Source organism: Lethenteron reissneri, chromosome 25 (assembly GCF_015708825.2).
Source record: "Lethenteron reissneri isolate LAM-NWPU_2019-01 chromosome 25, ASM1570882v1, whole genome shotgun sequence".
Lineage (NCBI taxonomy): Eukaryota > Metazoa > Chordata > Hyperoartia > Petromyzontiformes > Petromyzontidae > Lethenteron > Lethenteron reissneri.
Genome location: NC_083803.1, coordinates 6126401 through 6149730, shown reverse-complemented (window position 1 = coordinate 6149730; position 23330 = coordinate 6126401). Strand labels below are relative to the sequence as shown.

The 23330-nt window shown below is 44.4% G+C and overlaps 1 protein-coding gene across 2 annotated transcripts in view; it reads left to right on the top strand.

Annotated features, from left to right (window-relative positions):
* The window catches only part of SNAP25 (synaptosome associated protein 25), a 44928-nt gene that overhangs the window by 11103 nt on the left and 10495 nt on the right, over nt 1-23330 (top strand). Inside the window, exons 1-2 of one of the 2 annotated variants that reach the window (XM_061559059.1) lie at nt 3192-3267; nt 11924-12092. In XM_061559059.1, coding sequence (XP_061415043.1) covers nt 12012-12092 — 81 coding nt within the window. In that variant the 5' untranslated portion in view covers nt 3192-3267; nt 11924-12011. Of the gene's footprint in view, nt 1-3191; nt 3268-11923; nt 12093-23330 lie in introns of those variants that run through there. The other variant, XM_061559060.1, reaches the window with a different exon arrangement.

The window sequence follows — 23330 nt, the reverse complement described above, 5'->3', positions numbered from 1 at the left end:
CATGCTCTTGTATTTTATTTATGTTCTTACAGACAAGTTTTGTGTCAATTTATGTATTTCTGACAGTATTTGCAAAAGACCCTTAAATCGTATCTTACATCAAGGCTACATTGCTGGCGCACCATCCATTTATCGTTCACGCTGTGCTGCCAAACGCAGCTCGTTTGTGTAATGCCACTTTACTTTTACATCCTAGTTAACATTTTCATAGCAAATCATAGAATGAAGGAACAATAGAAAACAACGTGTTATGTTGCACTGCAGAGAGAGAGAGTGGGTGATTTGCTATTGAGGGTGGTGAAAGATAAAAGTATTGCCGTCCAAATAAGAGCACTAACATACGATTTTCATGAAATCCGAATTAATGTCGTGATTTTTCAGTCCGCCTACAGCAGTGTATATAGTGATGTAAATGGATAAATAACAACCACAATGGACTAGGTTCTGGTAAATATTTAATGTTTACAGCAAGCAATTACATACGTATTGAGACTCCCAGGCCTGAGGCAATTCTGAATCACATTCTAATGGATAATATATCTCGTGCATTTGCCATCAATCCCCAGTGCGACCAATGGGTTATTGGAATTCTGCAATTTTGTCAGAGATTTGTAATCGCGAATAAGTGTCAGTCGTGTGTCTTAAGGCAAATTCCATCTGTTTCATAGTAATGCAAATATATATATACTGAAATTATGTACAATAACAGGATGTACAATTAACTGAAATTCTGCGAGAGAAAAAAGCTCCAATAATTTTCGGAAAAGAAGTCATTTTTAAATAGTAAAATATACATTATATACTCCCATGTATACATGGCAACTAATATATTGTGCATTGTTGCTCAAATTAACTACACATTATCAGAAACGCCTACAATTGTGCAGTTACTAACATATTATTGTTGCTATCGCCCAAGATTCAGCATAATCATGGGTCTTGCAGGGACAATGCATCCTTCGAACATTATGAAAAACTGTCTTGTAAAATAATATATGTACTTTAACTTATTTTCCCACAATTATATGCCCTGCATCATGTCATGAGGCTCAACATCGATTCGAAAATCTCCCAGAATGGTGAAATAATTGCTTTTATTTATATTCACACGATATTTTTGTCTTATTCTGAAAGCCAGAATGCAGCAACATTTTCACATGATATTTTTCGTGCAATCATTAGTGACCCAGCTAAGTTGATCAGCTCTCTACACTTGGGAACCCAGTTTTCATCCAATGCTGGAACCTCTGAGCCAACTGCCCAGCTCATGAGAATGGTATTTATATAAATTATTCACACTCAGTTTGAGAAATCACTTTTGCAACTGTAATACCCGCATCACAATGTTCCTCGGCCATGATGAGATATGTTTGGATGACATGAAATTGTCGGCCGACGATGAGAAATCCCTCTCCAATTCTTAAATTTATACTTCCTCAGGTTAACATTTCTGACGGTGACACATCGTGTCACATTGTGTCACTCCCGTGACAATATGTTGCTAATGCATTTACTGATGTGGCAAATTTGAGATATTAAATGTAAAATGTAATGTACCATGTGACCTTACACAGCTCGAACCTTATTTAAATGTGGTGTTTAATTGTCCACTACGTGATTAGTTGCCATTTATTTCAGGAGTAATAAGAGAACAGCAGTCATGAATCACTTTGTTGTGAACATATTGTGTATATTCATTTATGGGAGGGATTTACAATTACTTTTTAGATATTTAGATTTCTCAGAATGCACCCAACACTGCCACGTTAACAAAGTCACAATCGTAGCTTGGACTATAACAGGCAGAACATTTATTTTTCAAATGACTTGAGATTTAACTTGAAAGTGGTGGTGGAGTGATTAATGAAACAAGCCACCCGAGTTCAATTCCTGGCCACTTCCAACATCACTGGTGAGAAATATCTGAACCTGCACTGGTCTCCTCTTCACCAAGTCGTCGCAGCATGCAACATGGCAAGGTATGGCCAAACCTCAACAAACAACATGCAATGGGAAGCCCTCATCCAGCAGTGGGTCTGACAACAGACTGTAGAGTTAATCTACTCATATATGTATTGAAGAATATATATTAGCGTAATTCCCCGTTCTTAATAAGAGGTAAAATCCCAATGACATTTATATGCTTAAAAAAATAAAATACATTACTATTTTTAGTATCTTCATTTAATTTACGGCATGTAATCTCATTTGTGCACATTCATTCCATTTATCATATTAAGAGGATTTGTACGCAAGGGTTAATGGACGCAGGGAGACACCCAAAAGCAGCCACGCTACTGCACAGACAGAACGCACGATGCAACGCAGCCTTGCCATTCATACCCAATCGTTTCGTATACAGTAATGGCTTGCCCTTCTCTTGCCCTTCTCTTGCCCTTCTCTCTTCACCCAGCCCTGCCTGCAGCCCCCCCCCCCCCATCCTATCTCTTTGACCTAAAGCCTCCTCGCCCTTTCGTCTCAACCTCTTGGCATTTTCTACGGCGGCCCTACCGCGTTTCACTCTCGTGACAAACCCCAGCCTCTGTGTTGCAGCTCTCCCAGTGTACACCACCACAAGACCAAATATTCCCCGTGTAGCCTATACAGGCCGTTGGGGCAAGTGCTGTTCGCGAGCACCCATGAAAGGCGCTACAGCGCACAAAATTGTGGTGTGGCTATCACCACTCTCAGCCACTTTTATCTCACCAATGTTGGTATTCAATTATGTCCGAGTAGACTTAGGGGAAACCCAGGACCAGTTAAGATAATCACGACTGATGTTGACCTTGGGCATGAATCGAACTCCGATCGCCGGGTTCATAGCTCAGTGCATTGCGCTACTTATATATGTTTAACTTCTTTCCCACCGTACATAACCAACCATGTTAATCGGAGGTGTCGGGGGAAGGACAACAAACGAAACACTAAAAGTAGTTTTCCAAAAATTAGTTTTTAATCGAGAAAATTTTAAAGTGTACATCTCCAGTGGTTTCCTAATAACATAAGGAAGAGCGTTCCAGACGGCCGCGGAAACGCATCTGAAAGTGCGCGATGCAGTGACCGACTTTGTTCTATGGTCAGCCAAAAAAAACTCTACGCTACCACCCCCCAACACGCAACGCCGCCAATATGAGAACGCTCATCCGCCCACCCCCCCCCCCTACACGTCCCTCGATCGCTCTGCTCCCCCACTCTGCACACGCTGCTGCCAGCTGCTGCTGGCTCTGTAGTGCCCTCCTGCTGGAGTAAGCTTCGCGTGCTAACCGGGTAAGTGCCCGTTGCACTCCCATTCGACACATGATGATGGTGATAATAATTATTATCGGCGACCAATTTTCTCAATTAACGGTGGATGTGTTAGCGTCAGTAAATCGTGCGATTTTCTTTCTTTATTTGCACATGCTCCTGTGACCATTTTGTTGGAGAAGAGATAACTAATTATACTCTTTTCGATTAAACAAATTATTTGGTGATGCTGCTGCTGCGAAGGCAGTGGTGAATAAGCATAATCAATAAATAAGAAATCTCAAGAGCCTTGAGATTGTATGAAAGGCGCTATATAAGCTGTGATTATGCTGTTATTAACGAATGTTTTTTTGACATTGAAATGTACGTAGGATTGCAACGTGTGATCGCAAACGCCGTAGCATTAACAGCCGTGGAGAAAGTGACGCTAAATCGAGAATAAAAATGATAGAGGGAAGGTTATTTAACTGTTATAGCCTTGAGGACGCTGCGGTGCAATAATGATGTAGCTCGTGAGGCTTGCGCGTGCAACAGTGTGTGGGTGGATTGGTGACTCAACCCTGAGCTTGTGCTAATGCCTGCAACGTGAAGAGCTGATTGTGCTTTGAAAGGCAATTAGTGTGTATGGCCTCCAAAGCAGTTGCCGAAGTGAAACGTTCTTCTGTATATTTCTAGTTTTCCCCTAATAGGCTTCTCCACCTTAAACCCTTCCTCGACCAAGAAGTCTAGAATAGACTAAATGTGTGTAATTTTTTCTGAGCTGGTGAGTGGTGATGAAGTCAAGGATGTCTGTACGGTTTAATGGTGCAGCAGTACACATAGGAGTAGATTAGGTAAACATTTGCTAACTCATACACCACTATGTTATATTGAAATAATTCTTGACTATGTTCTGGTTATGTCTACCAATACAATTGCAGCGTCTTCAGATAGCGGTCACATTTATACGCCATATAAACCAAATTGTTTTCGCTTATAAAAAAGTATTTTTAAACGTAAATTTTACGCATTTCACTCCACGACGTCTGACCCGTCTTGGAACTAATTTCTCAATTGCGCCTGGCCAAATGATTTCTACCGAGATTTCATTTCAGTGTGGCTTCTCAATGTAATCCTACACGTTGCATTTGCCATCGCAGTGGATCAACGAGTGTGCATGTAGATTGAGTGAACTGAAGTGTGTCAGAATAAGGCCAAGCAGAGATTGAGCCTTCAGAATAGCAAATCGGCTTATGAGCATTCTAGACAAATGTCATTTGAGGAGTCGAAAACAAGGCTCACGGCTGGACTCTGTGATCTGATGCAAGGAACATCGGTACTTTGGAATGTTACGTGAGTCATTTCTCAGGGTTGTCCTCTTGCCGATTGTTGAATTATGACACCAAAGAAGAGGCCATTGAAAATGTGAAAGTCAAATGTGGGATAAGCGTTTTTCTTTTGCGCAACATTCACAACCACTGGAGGATATTTTTATAATTTAATTTCAACGAAATTATATTCTGTGCTTTAAATGTTTACATACACATGAGTAATGCACAATTTCCAGCTGAAAAAGTATTATTATTCTCATCAGCAACGTAAACTTTTATTTATAAAACAAAAAAACTTAACGGTCTGTGGTTCGCACATAATCGAGTAATGGACTGCGTGGTGCATTTTCACGAGTTACATTATAGTCGGATGATTGGCACACAGCTTCATTCATTGAACAGAACAAAGGTTTTCCTTAAAACCTTCTGCTGCTAGACCACCCAGATTATATGGCTTACCAAAAATCCATAAAGAAGGTACACCCCTTCGTCCCAACGTCTCCACCATTCGCTCACTCACCTACAAACAGGCCCAATATCCGTCTGAGACCTTACAGCCATTCACTGGTAAGAACACCTTTTCTGCACTTAACTTAGCTCACCTGGTATCGTCAATTAAGGATATCTCACTGTCCCCAGGTGATTTGCTCGTTAGTTTTGATGTAGTTTCTTTGTTCACCAAAGTTCCTGTGCCCGATACCATTGCAATCATTGAAGATTTGGTCCAACAAGGATTTAATGCTGATGTACCGGCCCTGGTGAGATACCACCTCACCAATACATACTTCACCTGGAATGGAACATTCTACAATGTTCCATTCCGGGTGGAAGGCACCCCAATGGTTTCTCCCTTATCTCCGGTTGTAGCCAATGTTGTCATGGAAAATTTTGAGATGGACGCCATCCAGGCATCCACTCTACGCCCATCCTTGTGGAAGAGGTACGTGGATGACAGGGTTGTCATCAGGCCACATGGCCGACTGGCTCTGAATCAATTCCTCAACCACACCAATTCCATACACCCAGCCATCAAATTCACCATGGAGGTAGAAAAGGATGGCAAGTTACTTTTCTTGGATATCATAATCAAAAAGAGGCCAGATGGCTCAATGAGCCATTCTTTCTACAGGAAAGCAACCCATACTGATGCCTACCTAAAACCTGACTCCCACCACCATCCATCCCAGAAGAATTCCCTCATAAAAACTCTACACCATAGAGCTCATTATATCTCCGACCATGAACACCTAACCAGTGAACTCAAACACGTACACCAAACTCTCGAGGTGAATGAATACTCTGACTACACAATCCGCAAAGCCATCACCCAAACCGTGAGGAAGGAGCCATCTGAGGATCCGATAAAAACCACCACCTTGCCATACATAGCAGGGGTAACCAAAAATATTTCCCAAATCATGAACAAACACAAGATCCAGGTCCGATTTAACACAGTACATAAAATTCGTGATCTGATCCCATCTGTGAAGGACAAGAGCCCTGACATGCAATATCCCGACGTCTACAAACTAAGCTGTGTCTGTGGCAGCAGTTACATTGGATAAACTAAGCAACATGACTCGGACAGTGTTCGTGAGCATAAGGCAGATTTGAAACACGGTAGGACCAATACTTCTGCCGTGGCTGATCATTATTTAAATGTGGCTGGCTCACATGAAATGTACTTCTCTAAGATGAAGGTACTTTGCAAACCCACTGGCTATCAAAAGAGATTCGTTCATGAAGCCATCCATATATACAGACATAGACACAATTTCAACTGAGAAGATGGGTACAAACTCAGCAATCACTGGAAGGACATTACCAACCATTTCAAGTCATAATTGGTTGTCATGTTTCCATTTCAGACCTGGCAGCCCTTTAATTGGTGCAAGCCCACCACCAGGACCATCACTGCCCACTACTACCATCACCACTAGCAGTAGCCCTTTATTGGTGGAAGCCCACCATTAGTACCATCATTACCCAATACTACTGTAGTGACATAGACTGTCCCTGTACCATAGCGCCAGTTTCCCCAATTGGACGAGCTAAGGGCACGTGACCGGAAGCGGGCCTCAATTGGACGAGCTAAGGGCACGTGACCGGAAACGGTGCCCGATTGGACGAGTTAAGGACACGTGGCTGAAAGTGGTGCCTCGATTGGACGAGCAAAGGGCATGTGACCGGAAGTGGGCCTCGATTGGAGGAGTCAAGGGCATGTGACCTGAAGCGGTGTCTCGATTGGAGGAGTACAAGACACGTCGCCGGAAGCGGGGGCACCGTCCTTGATACAGCAAGGGGCGGGGCCAGGGTCAGTGGATAAAGGGAGGAGCGCCAGGGGGATTCGGGGCTTGTTCATGGGGATCAACTCAAGGGGTCGTTGCTCTTCGGTCTTGGCTCTTCGCTCTTGGCTCTTCGCTCTAGGCTCTTCGCTCCTCGTTCGTCGTAGAGATTTAGCTGAGGATCGTGGGCCAGGCAGCGTATGTGCTGGCTGGCCCATTCATTCAGCTAACTCACACACTCATAGCGAACAGTCTCGGAACAGTATAGCCACACTTAACTGTAGAACTCAGTGATTAGTGAGGTTGTTTATTAAACGTGTTGCCTCGACCAATAGTGTGTGTGCCTTAGTATTTACATACACTACACTACCATCACCTCTAACAGCAACTTACACCGTCAGCAGTGTGATTGTGTAAAGCGAGGTGCAATGATTACCTGACAGCCCTTTAATTGGTGGAAACCCACCTACCAGCACCGTCGTTGCCCACTACTACCAACACTTACATTAACATTAGCTGCCCCGCCCATGCAGCTGACACTTAGGCTACGCCCATTTTAAACCTCTAAAAAAAGTTTGCCTTTAGAGGCTAACCCCCCTATTCCTGATGACGACCGCTTGTGTTGCGATCAAAACGTCGTGGTTTTTTAAAATTCACTTTTTATGTATATAAATTGAAAAAAAAAAAATGTGATGACACAATACCCAGAATGCCATTTAGAAGTAGAACATAAAGGCTGGATGTTTTGCAAATTGGACGATTTTTTTAGATCACAACTTACATTCAAAGAAATTACCAATAAAACCAAATATAACGACCAAATGCGTAAAGTATTTAGGAACATTAAAATGAACGCAAATCCGTGAGACAATATGAGTCCACTACAGAGCAAAATAGTTGCTCGAGAGATACTACTGGAGAATAGAACAAAATATGTTTGCCTCGGGGAATTACAGACGGGCAGATTGGTTTCAAAACGATGACAATAGACAGATGCTTGAGAGCAGGATAGTGTGTTTTTGAGAAATTTTATTCGAAAAGGAAAAACAACATACCAATGTGTGTAAAGAAGACAATTTTTAATTGGTGAATATTAACTGCTATAACATGGAGATCAGAAATATGGTGATTAATTCAGAAAATGCAACAAAAGGTAAAGAGTATGTATAGGCGTGTGGAGAGATGCACGCTTGGAATTACACAGACACCGTGTGTGGGCTGAGCCATCGATGCGATGGATCTCATCGATGGCACACATGGCAATGTGACTGAAGTGAGATGTTGCAATCACGCATCACATCAAACAGAGATACAGAAACAAGAGCGCATGGATTCGAGAACGTTCCCGATTTGGTGATGTATGTATGTACGTTGAACTTCTTTGCACATCGTACGGAGTCAACCGTGCCAATTGGAGGTGCGACATTGTTATTGACTGTCACGGGAAGTAAGTGGGTTCGAGCCAGACAATAACACTGGTGGCAATGGCAGCCAATGGAGAGAATACTGCCAAGAGGACAACCATCCGTGTAAATGTGAATGATGTGATCAGCTCATGTGCAAAAGCTATATGGACTCTAGCATGGCAAGACACTGATTGACATGCATGTTATGATATTATGATTGCCTCTTGTGTAATATTTGTATGATATCCAACGAGAAGAAGATAATGGTGCATGTGCCGTTTTAAATCAAAGATGTTATTATATTTACCGCAGTGTTTGATTCCATCAGTATCTCATCAAAACTGCATAACGCTGTTCACTAATTCAGGGAATAGGTTTGCAAGCTGACACATTGAATGGAAATAGAGATGCAAGTACCTGAGGATACATAATCAGTACTTCTGTAGGACTTTAAATGATACGGGGGTGATTGTTAGTGTTGGAGTCGCAGTTGGAGTGAGCGTTGGAGTTGGTGCCTGGGACAAGAGTGTATAGTATAGGGTAGCAGTGGACAAGAGTGTATAGTATAAGGTAGCAGTGGACAAGAGTGTATAGTATAAGGTAGCAGTGGACAAGGAGAATACAGTATACGGTAGCAGTGGATATAGAGAGTATGGTCAGAGTAGCAAGGACGGAGCGAGTACAGCGTAGCAGAGAAGCGGAGTAACGGACCTTGGTGGAGAGAGAGAGAGATGAAGAGTTGTGCATTGAAGAGTATGGAGGAACATTGAGTGATGCTGTCGGAGATGTGAACTGTATGCGGAATAAAAGGAACGAGAAAGACAAAGAAGTTGTCGCGTCAGTAAGAGCCCTACACTTCTACTGTGACTGCTTTTATAATCCACGAGGACTCCTGTTAACTTATGGTATGGTGACATGGATAATGAGGGCAAAAAATAACGTCTTCACCATGTATATCTCTACTGTATAATAACATCCATCAGCCCAAATATACCAACATAAACGATTATGATCAACTGCATTTGTTAATTCCACTTGTTGCGGGATTAAAATTTGAACCACTTTGACCCCAGACAATTTGCAAAAGCCATTTCTGTGCTACAAAGATTACTGTGCTGTTCATCTGATCACAGGGCTCAGACTTCTTCCAACCCATCCAGTGGCACCATCACAAAATTAGGGGGTATTTTTAAATCCCCACATTGTGCTCGTGAGTAATCAAACTCATGACGCCAAATCTGTCTGCTCGGTGTTCCACCACTTGCGTCGCACTTTCTTTCCAACATTAATTGATTAATTTGTGTAGCAATTGAATAATGTAACACATCAGTGGGCAAGTTGCAATCTTTATTGGCTACAAGTAGGACTTCGGTTGGCTTCAGAACCTTTCAAAGCTTTGAAAAATATTGTGCACAAAACTGCAATATACAATTAACACAATAATAGGGGTTTTCCCCTTTTTTCTGGTAACAAAACTGAAACCCTATTATTATATTCTGGTACTGGCAAAGGAGGTCTAATGATGTAGATGCTCACCCCGAGCCCTCATTACTCTGATAGTGCAGCATTGTCTTTGAGCTGTACGCCTTTTGGCGTCCTCTGGTCGAGCACCAATTGGGTCGAGGCTCTAAAGAAAGCCGTCCCTTGGTGTGGACCAATCAGTTTCAAGGACAGTGCATATATTATCATAGTGTATTTTTGTTTGCATTTTGACTGCAAGTATTGTGGTTAATGTAGACATAAATCCTTGTAAAAGGTTTCAGTTTTGTTGCCAGAAAAAAGGGGAAAAACCCTATTATTATATTTTGGTACTGGCAAAGGAGGTCTAATGATCTACAATTAACAGTTGAACTTATTCATAAATACGTTAAATCTTTTATTCAGATGCATAGTTGTTTGACAGATTGATAGGCATGCTGGCATGTCTCATCTTGCAGCATACTACGTGATTTTTTTTGCCTCACTCGCAAGCCTTGCAGTCATGTGAACCCATGCGGAGTTCAAAGCCCAACATTATTTTCATGCAAACGCAGTTTTCTCTTGGCGAAATGGGAGCCCTCACAACCTGTCAGTGAGAGCTGGGATTTATTCTTGCACTGGTTTAATGATAATTTCCAGTTCATTTAGACCAAAATATCTATACAGCATGAACGGTGTTCTATTTGCTTGGATAATCGGGATTTAGAAACGTACCGACTTAAGTGCAGGAAAGCTACCATTGATGAATGAGAAATGCTCCAAATCTATTTAGAAATAACATTTATTGTATTTGTAAAATTGCTTCTGGCAAAAGGGCATTTTTTCCAATGTCATTGCTTTGTTTGAAAAAAATAGCGGGCTTGCAGTTGGTCCCACATTCAGCCGTTATTATCATGGGTAAGCGATGAGGTTTTCTACCACATGCCAACCTTGCCAGTGCACCACCCTCCTATAAAAGAGTCAAACTATCCTCAATAAAGTACATTATTTATTAGTTTTATCTGTCAATCCTAATTCCAGGAATAATTTGCTGCATTAAAAACCTAACTGCTGTGGGACCATCATCACCATGACGAATGGGATGCGAGTGTAACGAGGGAGGATTTGAAGGTGAGGGGCTAATGCGATCAGCCCAAGCTTTTTCTCTAATCCTATAGCAGTAGCAAGGTCCACAGACCAGAGAAATCAAATCAGATCATTTGGCCCCATCGTCTCTGACAGAAGATAGAATCTTACTATAAATAAAACAAGTTAATAAGTAATATGAAAATCAGAAACCATGCTCAAATTACTTCTGGATGAAGGCCTGCCAAAGCCGTTGACATCTCTCACGGCCCTATAATGCAACAATCCAAATAAGAACGTGTACACGTGCTCATTCCATCGCTCAGTCTCCACGGTAAACGTCCTGTTGGGCGCGTCTCTCCCTTGTTTGCCACTCTGTCGTTATTTTCGACCACCGTCCTTACATTTCTTCTTGCGACGTTGTTCTGCCCAAGCCCAATTCCTCTTTTGAGTCGCCAAAATGATGTCTGTTCTCAAATCCAATATGTTTCTTTTTATATATCTCAGTGTAATTCCAAGCGTGCGTCACTCCACGATTCTCTGCACCTGTGTCAGCTTTTGATCCATTGCCTGTGTCAATGTCCCATGTTTCTGATCCATGTGTCATAGCAGGTAATATGCAATGATGAGCATAAGAAGCATATTCATCCTTCTTTATTGCTCTGTGAATCTTTACAGTTTAATTGATTTTATGCTTTTGTATAAAATAAAAACCCCAGAGCTATAATAGTATTGATTGGTCATGCTGTTGTGGTGTAATCGTTAGCACATTGAATCTGCAATCATGAAGTCACAGGTTTAATCTCCTGGTGTGGCAATTGAATCAATGGGACAAGTTGTTTAAATCCTCCCAAGTCTGTTTATCCAGCATTATAAGTCGGTAGTCCACAGGTTGCGTGCAATGGGGTAAAGTGTGGGTGCACCTTCCTCTTCCAAGATTTCTGGTGAGTGTGGAAGAGTAGACAAAACTACTCCTGAGAGGGGCCCTCTATCGAGAGCTCTCTCTGATGGAGTTCCTTCATCCAGCAGTGGCATGAACAAGCAATTAGCAGGGCTGCACTTTGACCCTTTGACCTTTTAAATCACCCAGGGCTGTACCAGTGCATTCGATTGTGCTTGTTCTGTCTTTCAGCTGAGACGAAGTCACTGCTATCGCCGCCCAAGGGGTTCCAGAGGACAGACGTCTTCGCAAGTGCTCCAGAGTACAGGCGTCATTCTCCATGGACGCCATGGAGAATGAGGTGGACATGCGCAGTGAGCTGGAGAAAATGCAGGAGCGTGCGGACCAGGTCACAGACGAGGTGCGTAAGGACTGGGCGCATGACACACGTTGACACATATGGCCACATCGTACGAGGGACTCAACTTTACGTGTGGAATGCTGTTGTCACAACCCTCTGTTCTTTTCTCCCAGTTGCTTTATATCCAACGATTATATTTGCGTTACACCATGAGACAAGTGCCTTTCCATTTGCAGCTTTAACACCTAGCGATTAGAGAATGACCCTGGAAGATGACATTACAGAACTGCGATACAAACATTATTAAAGGGATAAAACATTTATAGCCAAAATATTAGATTTGGGGGAAAAAGCTAAATTGTTGTGAGTTGTGTTGGTTTCTAAAGGTTACGAAACAACTAAATATTTAATTTGTTCTTTTACTGACCTTAAGCTGCGTTTATTATTGCAGTGGAATGTCTGAGCATGGCACATACCTTCCGTATAAAAGCACAGGTGCAATTACTTTTTGAGGTTCTACAACACATTCGATCACTTTTGAGTTGTGACATAGCCAACACGGCAGCGTGTAACACAGTATCGACAAGACTTGATTATTGCAACTCACTACTATACGGGACGTCTGGCAAAAACATTACCAAGCTGCAAGCATGTACAACATTTTCTGGCACGTGTCGCGACGGGTAATGCAAGATCTGACCGTGTCCGTCCAGTGCTTGCTGAGCTGCATTGGCTTCCGGCTGCCGAAGTAATACATTTTAAGGTCACACTCATTACACACAAAGTGCTCGCCACAAATGAACCGCAACAGCTTGCTGATCTTATCAAGAGCATAAACCATCACGCAAACTCCAGTCATCCTTGCAGCAGATTTTGGCTAACCATCGAACAAAGACGGTCACTGCATTGCACGCTTTCAGATGGACTTCTGCGGCCGTCTGGAATGCTCTTCCTTCCGAAAAAACCACTGGAGCTATGTACTTTTTAAATCTAGATTGAAAATGTATTTTTTTAGAACTGCTTTTTGTGTTTAGTCGTCCTTCTCCCGCACGTCCGAGTAGCTCGGTTGGCTACATATAGTGCGGAAGAAGTTAACAATACATCCCTACGAAGTACGCATCAGAGGCTTTAGCCGATTAATGCTCAGCATCTCATCTACAATCATAGAGGGATTTCAAAAGCTTAAAAATAACTAATATGGGCTCCCACTTTGTGTTATATGGTACATCGATTATATTTATTTATAACCAGCAATAGTCCATTTCAACCAGAAGTCTATGTTTCAAGGGAGATCCAAGTTATACATGATCTATATGATAGTGTTTTGCAAATAAAAAGGAGTGTCCTGGACTCACATTAGTATTATAACATATGCAGACAAATAATACACAGTCGTCATAATCTTAAGACATTGGTCAGGGAGTTGCTTATCCGACACACAGGGGCTAGTTTTTACATTATAAAAATGTTGCTCTATTTCTCTCATTATACTCTCAATGCGTTATGTTATACTATTGTAGTGGGTTCAACTGAGTCGCAGACGTAGACTTGGAGGCAACACATTTATTCAGTTCCAACATACGGGGTAACTTTCCCCTCAACAGAATAACAACAAATGGTGGTGACCACGAGGCTAACTACACTAGTTACAACGTAACTGCTACTTCGGACCGGGACCAACAGCTTCAGTCCAGGTCCACGTGTTGGAGACTTGTTGAACGGAGAACGTAGATGAAGGGCTTTTTCCAGGATGAACAACAACCCTGGTCCCTCTCAGGACCCGGCTTATATTCTCTGCAGCATGGCCGGCTCTGCCCTTGGCCACGTCCACCTTCCAGAATCATCGGGAAGGTTCTGGGTCCAAATCACGTGACCACCCATAGCCCCCTCTTGGGGCCCCTTTGTCAAATTAACTGGTCACGTGTCCTCCCGGGTCAACCAGAGCGCCATGGCCTCACGTAACATCATCCTTCGGCCGACACCCACACACCCTGTCCTCTAGGGTCGGCACTGCACGTAAAGCACGGTGCCATCGATATTATATTCAGCGGTCACGGGGCCCCTCTAGGGCCGGTACTACACCCACACCATTGTGGTATCCGCGATGTCGCTACATCGCACGCCGTGCCCCTCTTGGGCCGGCACTGCACCCAGCATGTTGACATCCAGCGATGTCACGACACTATGAAGTTGATTTGAAACACTAGTACTCATAACATCACAATAATAGTGCCCTTTTATTTTTCAAGGAAAGCCTCACTGACACTTAAGAATATTTTTCAGGAGGGTCCTGAATAGGGATGTTTGGCCAATTATATTTAAGAGGATTTTGAAAATAGAGTACTTTGACAAATCTCTCGAGGGTGTAACGAGCATTGCTCTGCACAGATATGTTAAATGATCCATTGCTCCATACCAGAGTTTTTTTTGGGGTTAGATCGTGAAAGCCTACGTGTTAAACTAATCCATTGCTGCAATACCATCTCCTGGCCACGTCCCACCCCAAGCCTACAACATCTGGTACTCCCAGGCAGTCTCCGATCCAAATACCAAACAGGCTCAGACCTGCTTAACTTCTGAGATCTGATGAGATCGGGCACATGCTCGGTGATTTCATTGTAGTGCATTATTTTATCATTATTGAGTGTAATCATTTATGATGATGCTGAGATGACAATCTCCATTTACACGAGAAATCCTTTCTCACCCATAAGGTGAGACTCCTTTTGTCACTTGTTTAGGTCAGGGCTTGAACCAATGATCTTAAAGGCTCTCAGTAGTCTGGTGTGACACAACCTCATGGAGAAACACAGCTATCTCACACTTCAAGTTCAAATGCAGGAACTTTACAATATATCGAGAATTTCTGCTTCTGAGGTAGAAATAAATGTGAGTTATCATGGGAAGCAGGGAGACCTACTGTATGTAACTGATAAACACCGACACTTTTAACGTCTAATGTTCCAGGTAAAAGAAACACGAGGCCAGGTGGCAACCGTAATGATTGCACAGCTCCAACTTAACGTAGCTGTTGCTATTCACGTGACAGATATTCCCATGGTAGATACAATCCACGGTGGTTGTAGTTTTTTCAAGGAGATTACTTATGTTGGGCTGTCCTGCCTAACCTCCCTATTACCACGCTGCTGTAGGAGATGATTGTTCGTCCGGTACATGTGAGTGTCAAACATAAATAGTTTGTGGTTATCAGGATTACAGGGGAGGAGATTTACAAGATTAGACAGCTGCCATAATCTTAGTTCTATCTACAGTCTTTACCAGAAGGGATTTATGAGTGCTGTTTTCCTTTATTAATCAAAAGTAATATATATACACAACACATATTTAGAGAACGTGAATATTCAGAAAATACACGAGTGTATTTCGCAAGATTTGTCAAATGTTCTCGCCAGCGAAAGTCAAACTTGTCCACGGAGAGAGCAGCACGCTCTGGGACTGTGGACTATTTTCAATGCAATTGACTGCTCCGTATTTATAGGGCAACCCAACTATATCACGCAGCACGGAAGACTTGCATGAGTAATCTATCTATATATTAAAAAAGTAAAAAATTGTGGCGGGATTTGTGGGTTTGTGTGTGGGTTTGTGTGTGGTCGCGCGCTTCGCTCTCCAATGGTGGGGTTCACGTACAAAAAACAACAGCCCGGTACAACGCCGTAAGCCCCGCGGTGAGCAAGTGCTATTCCTTTTTCACATCCGTCAACTTTAAATTAGTTTAATTAGCGATTTAGTGCGATTTTGGTGAGCTTCACTTATATTTCTTTATTTATGACGCGTGCACGACCATACCAACGCATGCGCCTTTCCTGGGGGGAACGTCCCACACCAAATCACACGCCTTCGGTGGGAGTGAGGGGGACATTTTCTTTCACGTTAAAATGCTATAAAAATACACTAAATGCTCAGGTAAATTCTTCACTGTGTAATGTCCCCCCCACCCCAATGCGTGCAGTTATTACTACTATACAGTCACTAGATGCTACCACTATAGGCCGTAGATATTACTGCAGAGTGGCCGGGGAGATCGTGGCTGGGGGTAGGGGGGTCAGGGGTAGCAGCCCAGCCCAAGCCTGCCAAGGTGCCACCTCGGCCGGCTGGACAATCTAGGCGAGGCCGGAGGCTCTGCACGGGCCTAGGCCTCACCACGCCACTCTGTCAGGTGAGTACTTTGTGCTATACAGTCGATAAATAGTGCTATAGAGTCAGTATGTACTACTGTAGTGATAGCAGGTACCACCACAGTCGGTATGCACTGCTGTTTTCATAGCAGGTCCCACCACAGTCGGTATGCACTGCAGTAATCATAGCAGGTACCACCACAGTATGCATTGCTGCAGTGAAAGCAGGTACCACCACAGTATGCACTGCTGTAATCATAGCAGGTACCACCACAGTCGGTATGCACTGCAGTAATCATAGCAGGTACCACCACAGTATGCACTGCTGTCACCATAGCATGTACCACCACAGTCAGTACGAACTGTTGTTAGCTCGGTCAATGGCCAGGATCAACAGCGGCATGGTGTATTCCGCAAATATGCCTGACTGTGAGGGCGGGCACAAGCCGGCATGAGTAGGTTAAACGTTGAGTTTTATAAGGGCACCACGGGGTAGCCAGCCCCTCCCCACCCAGCCTCTCCCCACCCTCCCCACCCAGCCCCTACCTACCCACCCTCCCCTCCCCACCCAGCCCCTCCCCACCCAGCCCCTCCCCACCCAGCCCCTCCCTGCACGACGGACGGACGGACACAATAATCCCCTGTGGGCTGGTGTAACCAAGAGGTTCTTACCAGTATAATGTTTATTTTACATTGTAATGTTGAAACAATGCAAATATTATACAGTCACATGCTATATTGAAAAAAAAAATACTCAACATATTTTAATGAGCTGTTGTGACCAATATAGAATTATGGATTTTGGAACAATGGATGGAAAAATGTAAGCCTGACCTTCAAAATTATCCTTGTATGCTGCAGCTTAATGCCGAATGGAAAATGGCCTTATGTGTAGAAAACACATAAACATTGTACACAGTAGAGCTGCATGTGTACGTATGTATGTATTCACACGCAAACATACGTGTGGGGAGCGGTGGTGTAGTGGTTAGCGCGCTGAGCTACGAACCTGGCGATCCAAGTTCAATTCCCGCTCATGGCCAACCCCAGTGACGGATTGTCTGAACTGGTCCTGGGCCTCCCCTATGTCGACTCAGTCTCAAGGGAGTTCCTAGTGCGGTGTGTAAACATCGCCACTAGGGAGACAAAGGTGGCTGGGCGTTGTGCTGGCCACCCACCCCCTCGTCTACCCTGCTGGCCTTCACAGGTCCTCTCTCACAGCACTTGCCCCAAAAGTCTGCTAAGACGTGTTTTCTTAGCCAGGCCCGAATGGTAACTTAATATTTGAGGCTAACATTGCAGCAATGTTTACAGATGTTATTAAAATGTGAGTTATATATATGAGTGCCTGCAGGGAGGAGTTATTATTAGTTATGCTCCATGCTTGAGAAAATGACAGTATCAATCATTGAGTGAAACCTGTCACAAGTAGAGTCACAAGGCCATAATGATGTGTACATCATACTCCGGCGGGCTCTGGGATATTCACAATTCTATTTATGTTATTTACGTAATTTTGTCCTTCATTACGCAACTGTGAGTGACATGATATTTGTGCTGGGCGAGTCCAGCGGCATTGACACCGAGCGCTTGTAGTCTTGTATAAACCTGCAAACTACATTGCAAGCACTGGTAAGTTTGCCAGTGAAACAGTGGTGCGATGGTTAGTGCAATGTGCTATGAATTTGTTCAGTTCAATTCCCAGCCACAGCTAACATCAGTGGAAAGTGATATCTGAACCGGCCCTGGACCTCATTCACCAACCCGGACTATTCCATTCGTGCGTTTGGCAATATGTTCACGAGCGAAATGTCAATGAACAAACTCAGCATGACTGATCATGGTCAAACGACCCCCGTGATCGATATGACAAGGGGGCTGGCGAGGCTTTATCCGGCAGTGGATTGACAACGTCTGTAAGTTATTATATATTAAGACAGCCATTTGATACATATGTTTAACTAGCGGTAAGTAGCCGGCGTTGCCCAGGCGAAAAAGACAGACGCACACGTCGACTTACACACACTTTAAATGTGCATGAGTTTAGCGGACGAAGCTAGGAATAGAAATATACGGTAATTTTGTCCGAACACAAACATTATGATTGTAATATTTGCCAGGTGATTATTTTAAAAATAGGTTTCTATCAACGTGATTTGACACAATAACCAATGAATAAACGCAGAGCAAGTTATTAATAAATTAATAGTTGTGAGCACACAAACGAAAATATGTGAATATTAGCAAGGTGATTATTAAAATACCAGGTTTCTGTGTACATGAGTTGAGCGAGAGAAGCATGGAATCGAAAAATTAGTTGTCTGCACACAAATATTATTAATGTACATTCATTGTGTCTTTCGGTAAAGTCACGTAGATAGAAAAATAATGATAAGTGTAAAAAAATATCACACAATACCATACAACAACAACCGCCATTCGCCACTAAGTGGCGGTAACGTCACCACGACGCTTGTGGCAGGCTATGTGCAACTTGAGGCCACGTGAAGTGTCGAACGCCTGCTGGCAGGAGTTGACGAGGCAGACCCAGATGCGACAGATCGACTGACTGAGACGACTGGCTGATGCACCACCTGTGCCCTCTACTGTGCCAACTTGCTGTGCTTTAGGCACCCGGGGCTCTGCTCGTTGTTGTGAGCATCGCTCCTCCGCCCTCCGTTGTTGTTGGAGGACGACTGCCTCCACTGCCCAGTAGCGTCCTTCACGAGCCTCCTCCACAGAGGGCGATCTTGATAGCAATGGTAGCAGTCATCAGCAAGTCCCAGAGGTGTGGACTCGAGTCATGTGACTTGGACTCGAGTCAGACTCGAGTCATGAATTTGATGACTTCAGACTCGACTTGGACTTGCATAACAATGACTTTGTCCCACCTCTGAGGTGTGGACTCGAGTCATGTGACTTGGACTCGAGTCAGACTCGAGTCATGAATTTGATGACTTCAGACTCGACTTGGACTTGCATAACAATGACTTTGTCCCACCTCTGGCAAGTCCACTCAGCTCCACATCCTCCTGTACCACATCACTCCATCTCTTCTGTAGCCCGTGCCGCGCCCGTTTAGCCCCCACGATCCGGCCGAACAAAAGATGTTTAGGCATGCGGTGGCTGGGCATGCGGGCTACATGACCCAGCCAACGCAGCCTTGCCTGCCGGAGGAGCTCACCGATGGGACTTTGTCCACATCTTTAAAGGATGTGTGAGCTCCTCACACAATCCAGCCTGGGTAGACCCAGGATGGATCGTAGGCAGGCCAGCCTAAATGTTTATAACCGGCGAAGATGTTCCATTAGGGGGGTCCACGTTTTGCAAGCGTAAAGAAGGCAGGGAATGACTGTGGCCGAGAAGACCTGTAGCTTCGTGCGGAGTGACAGACCAGGTAGCTTCCACACAGCGTTATACAACCGATGAAAAGACAATGCCGCTCGACTGATTAGGAATGAGACCTCCGCTGTCAAACCACAGCCGGTCATGAGCACACTGCCCAGGTATGGGCAACTCTCCACTCTCTCCACAACCGCCCCATCAGCAATTGGGAGTTGTGGGGGTAGAGTGTCCGATGGTACAAAATACCCAGGCAGGTGCTTAGTTTTGGTGGGGCTGATGGCAAGGTCCCACCTCTTAGTGGCAAGCTCCAGGTTAAGCAGCAGCGCCTCCAACTCCTCGTCTGAGTGAGCAGCAATTGCCAGATAATCAGCATAGATAACATGGTTTAGCAATCCAGAGCCATCCCATGACCGCACCCGGGCATCGATCAGCCTCCCATTGTATCTGTACCAGCTATTGAAGGCTTCACGAACTACGTGGTAAAAATAGATGTAAAATAATGTGGGAGCCAGAGGACAACCCTGTCGCACCCCAAGGTGGCTCCGACTCCCGGCCACGTAGTTTTACCCGGGCCCGCTCACCATCATGAAGGTCCTTAATGATCGTGAGCAGAGGGTGAGGGACTCCGAAAGCACGCAGAACAACAGTGAGGCCAGGCCTACTGATGGTATCATAGGCCTTGAGCAGGTCAATAAAGCAGAGATGTAGGTCTTGTTGGAATTCCTTACACCTCAGCTGTAGCAGACGGACAGAAAATAAAGCATCTGTGCAGGACCGCCCTTTCCTAAAACCTCATTAAAACTGCACAATAGCATACGCACCATGCTATAGACACAATAGCATATACAGCATTCTATGCTATTCTCCTACAACATCAGAGTGCAGCGCCACATTACAATGACAATAGTTTAAATCGATTTGAAGCATGTTTTATTTTTTTTTGGGGGGGGGGCAGAGCTTTGTGACGTCATATTTGAGGGGGGTCTGACTTTTTGTGACGCCGTGTGACGAGGGGGGGGTCAAAAATCGTCCAAAATCGCGTGACGTCATTTATGGACGGCCCCTTAGCGGTTTATGTTCTGTGCTGTGAGTACTACGGCTCACATGAGTGGCGAGTGATATTGATCATGAGTGTCTCCAACAAACCCATACGGATCGTGCAGAGTGGTCTCGACATATAATGCTACATGGAGAAGCCTGCGAGCAGTTAAATTTAAAAAGCAAAATGTTTATTTACCAGATAAGGCCCACTGGGCTACACAACTCTTTTTAAATAAGTGACCTGGCCACAAATGATGGCTCAACGAAGTGGCTTAAGTGGACATTTACTGAAGCCAAATACTCGAAACGCGTGTTGCGAAATGTGGAGGGGGAAAAACTGGAGGACCCAGAGAAAAATCCACGCAGGCGTCAGCGTTGGGATCGAACCCACTTCCTCCTGTATACCGGGCGAGGGATTTAAAATCTCGCCACCGTGCATTGGCAACGGACTGCAAATTCGGTGAGTACGGCAATACCTGATACGTGTGTAGCATATCTCTTCTATTGGCGCAGAGGTATTTGAGGCATGTTTTTTTACATAAGCCCCCTCTCGAATCGTGTTTGCAAAGTGGATCGTGCAGATTGTGGTCTGGCAACTCACAGCAGTGAATTTGTCTTTGACACGAACGTGCTAAAAAAACAGAGAACCGCAGACATGAAGAATATGTAAAATGATGTTGACCTATTTTTTTGACGGTCGAAAAATCTTATTAAAAGGGGGTTAACGTGTTGGGTCTAGCAACTGCGTGCGTACTTGCTTCCCCCATTATCGCCCCGGTCTTTTCCCCCCCTTTAGACGTTCAGAGTCGACACTACGTGTTCAGAAGCATTTGGCTGCTGCTATACATCGCCACGCGAGAAGCCACTTCGCTTGAGCGAGCGTTTGTGGCCAGGTCGCTTCTGAAATCGAACCAAGTAGCTCGGTGGATCTTTATCCGGTAAAATAAAACGTAGTTTAGTTTTGTGGTTTACTCCAACAAATTAAATGCGTTGGCGTGTTGGCTCTCGATGTACCACCAGGGCATTGCGGTGTTCTAAATGCCATCTTCAGTTCTGGCACGTGGAGGTCTGAGGCCAAAATCAAAGAGCTGAGTCCAGGTTTAAAACAACTCGTCGTGTTGTCGCTGAGCATTGTGGGTAATCGCATACACACATCAATAGGATGTTTGTCAACATGCCGCTGTTGTACAACGGATGCTATTTTTGCGGTGAAAAACATGTCAAATGCGTTGATGCATACCCCTCACTGTTTAAAGTAAAGAGGATTTGTTTTAAAATCCCTGATTAATAGTGGGAGGGCCAAAAAGATGCGCCCCCTATTCTACCAAGTGGAATTTCCTTTACAAGTGAAATTTTGGGAGGACGTGTGCCGGCTTCGCGTAAGGGTTGTAGGATCTAGCAGAAGGAAGGAAGTGATGGCAGGGTGCGGTAGTGTCAACAGCATTGGCCACGGTGGCCAACTTTGTTCGTCAACTACTTCGGCATGTTTTTTCCCCCGGTGCATGCGATGCACGCTTCGGTGCTTGTGTCGAGAAGTACCGTGAGGACCCAACGAGGGGGCGAGCGCAGAAAGAGGGGAGGAAAGGGAGAAGCCCTACAAAAAAGGGATAGAAGAAGGGGGACCGAGAGAGCAGAAGAGAGGGAGAGAGGCGAGTTGGGGTGGAGACGTTCAGGGTGGAGTGGGGAAAAGGGGGAGACGTGAGGGGTAGCCTCGGGAGAGAGGAAGCCAGGAAGGAGAAAGGGACAGGGGCTAGCGAGTGCCTGCCACGGGTCGAAGTGTGGAGAGAGAGAGAAGGAGTGCGAGTGGAGTGGAGGAAGAGGAGTGAATTAACGGCGAGCAGCCCTGAATCAGAATCTGGTCTCCGTGTGGTGATTCGACAGCACCCGGGTTAATCGTCTAAAACATAAACAAAAATAAAAGTAAGGTTTATTTAAAACAGAAATTATTACGCAAATGGAGAAAAAAATGTTAGGGGTCAATTATTTGGGGGGTGGTCACAATACATTTGGACCACCCTGTATAATTGCCCCGTTGAGTCAGCGCTGCGGGGTTCTCTTCAGAAGGTGTAGTAGGTGAGGGGTCCTGTCCCAGCCGCCGGCAACCAAAATAACAAGAAGGGACATCTTTTACGAATTCTGTAATAAAAAAAAGCAAAATATTTCAAGAGCTGCTATGTCTGTATGTACCTTGAACTTCCTTCGCGCCGTACGTAGACAACCCGCGCTAATCGGAGATGCGGAGGAAGGACGACAAACGTGACTCAAATCAGTTTTAAAGAAGTTAATTTTCAATCCAGATTATCTAAAAGTGCATAGCTCCAATAGCTTCCTAATATCGGATGGGAAGAGCGTTCCAGGCGGCCGCAGAAGCGCGTTGCGTGTATTTTTTGCCGCATTTTGAACGCGAAGGAGAAACCCCCCCACCCTCCACCGGGCAGCAGTAGCGGCTCGAGGAAATAATTTAATAATGCTAAATATTAAAAAAATTGCTAATTTAATTACTTTAAGTTGACGGGTTGGAAAACGGAATAGCGCTGGCTCACCACGGGGCTTACGTCGTGGTACCCGGCTACTTTTTTTTAAAACATAAACCCCACGGTTCGCGAGCCAAATCCTTCGCAAGTTGCATCCACACAGAGACAGGCGGGCAGACAGACGGACACACAGACAAAGAATGACGTTTATAGGTAAGAAGAAGATACATGTTGTAGTATTCACACTGGGAAAGCCCTGTGATCTATACAGAATTGGCCCTATGACATTTAGATTACAT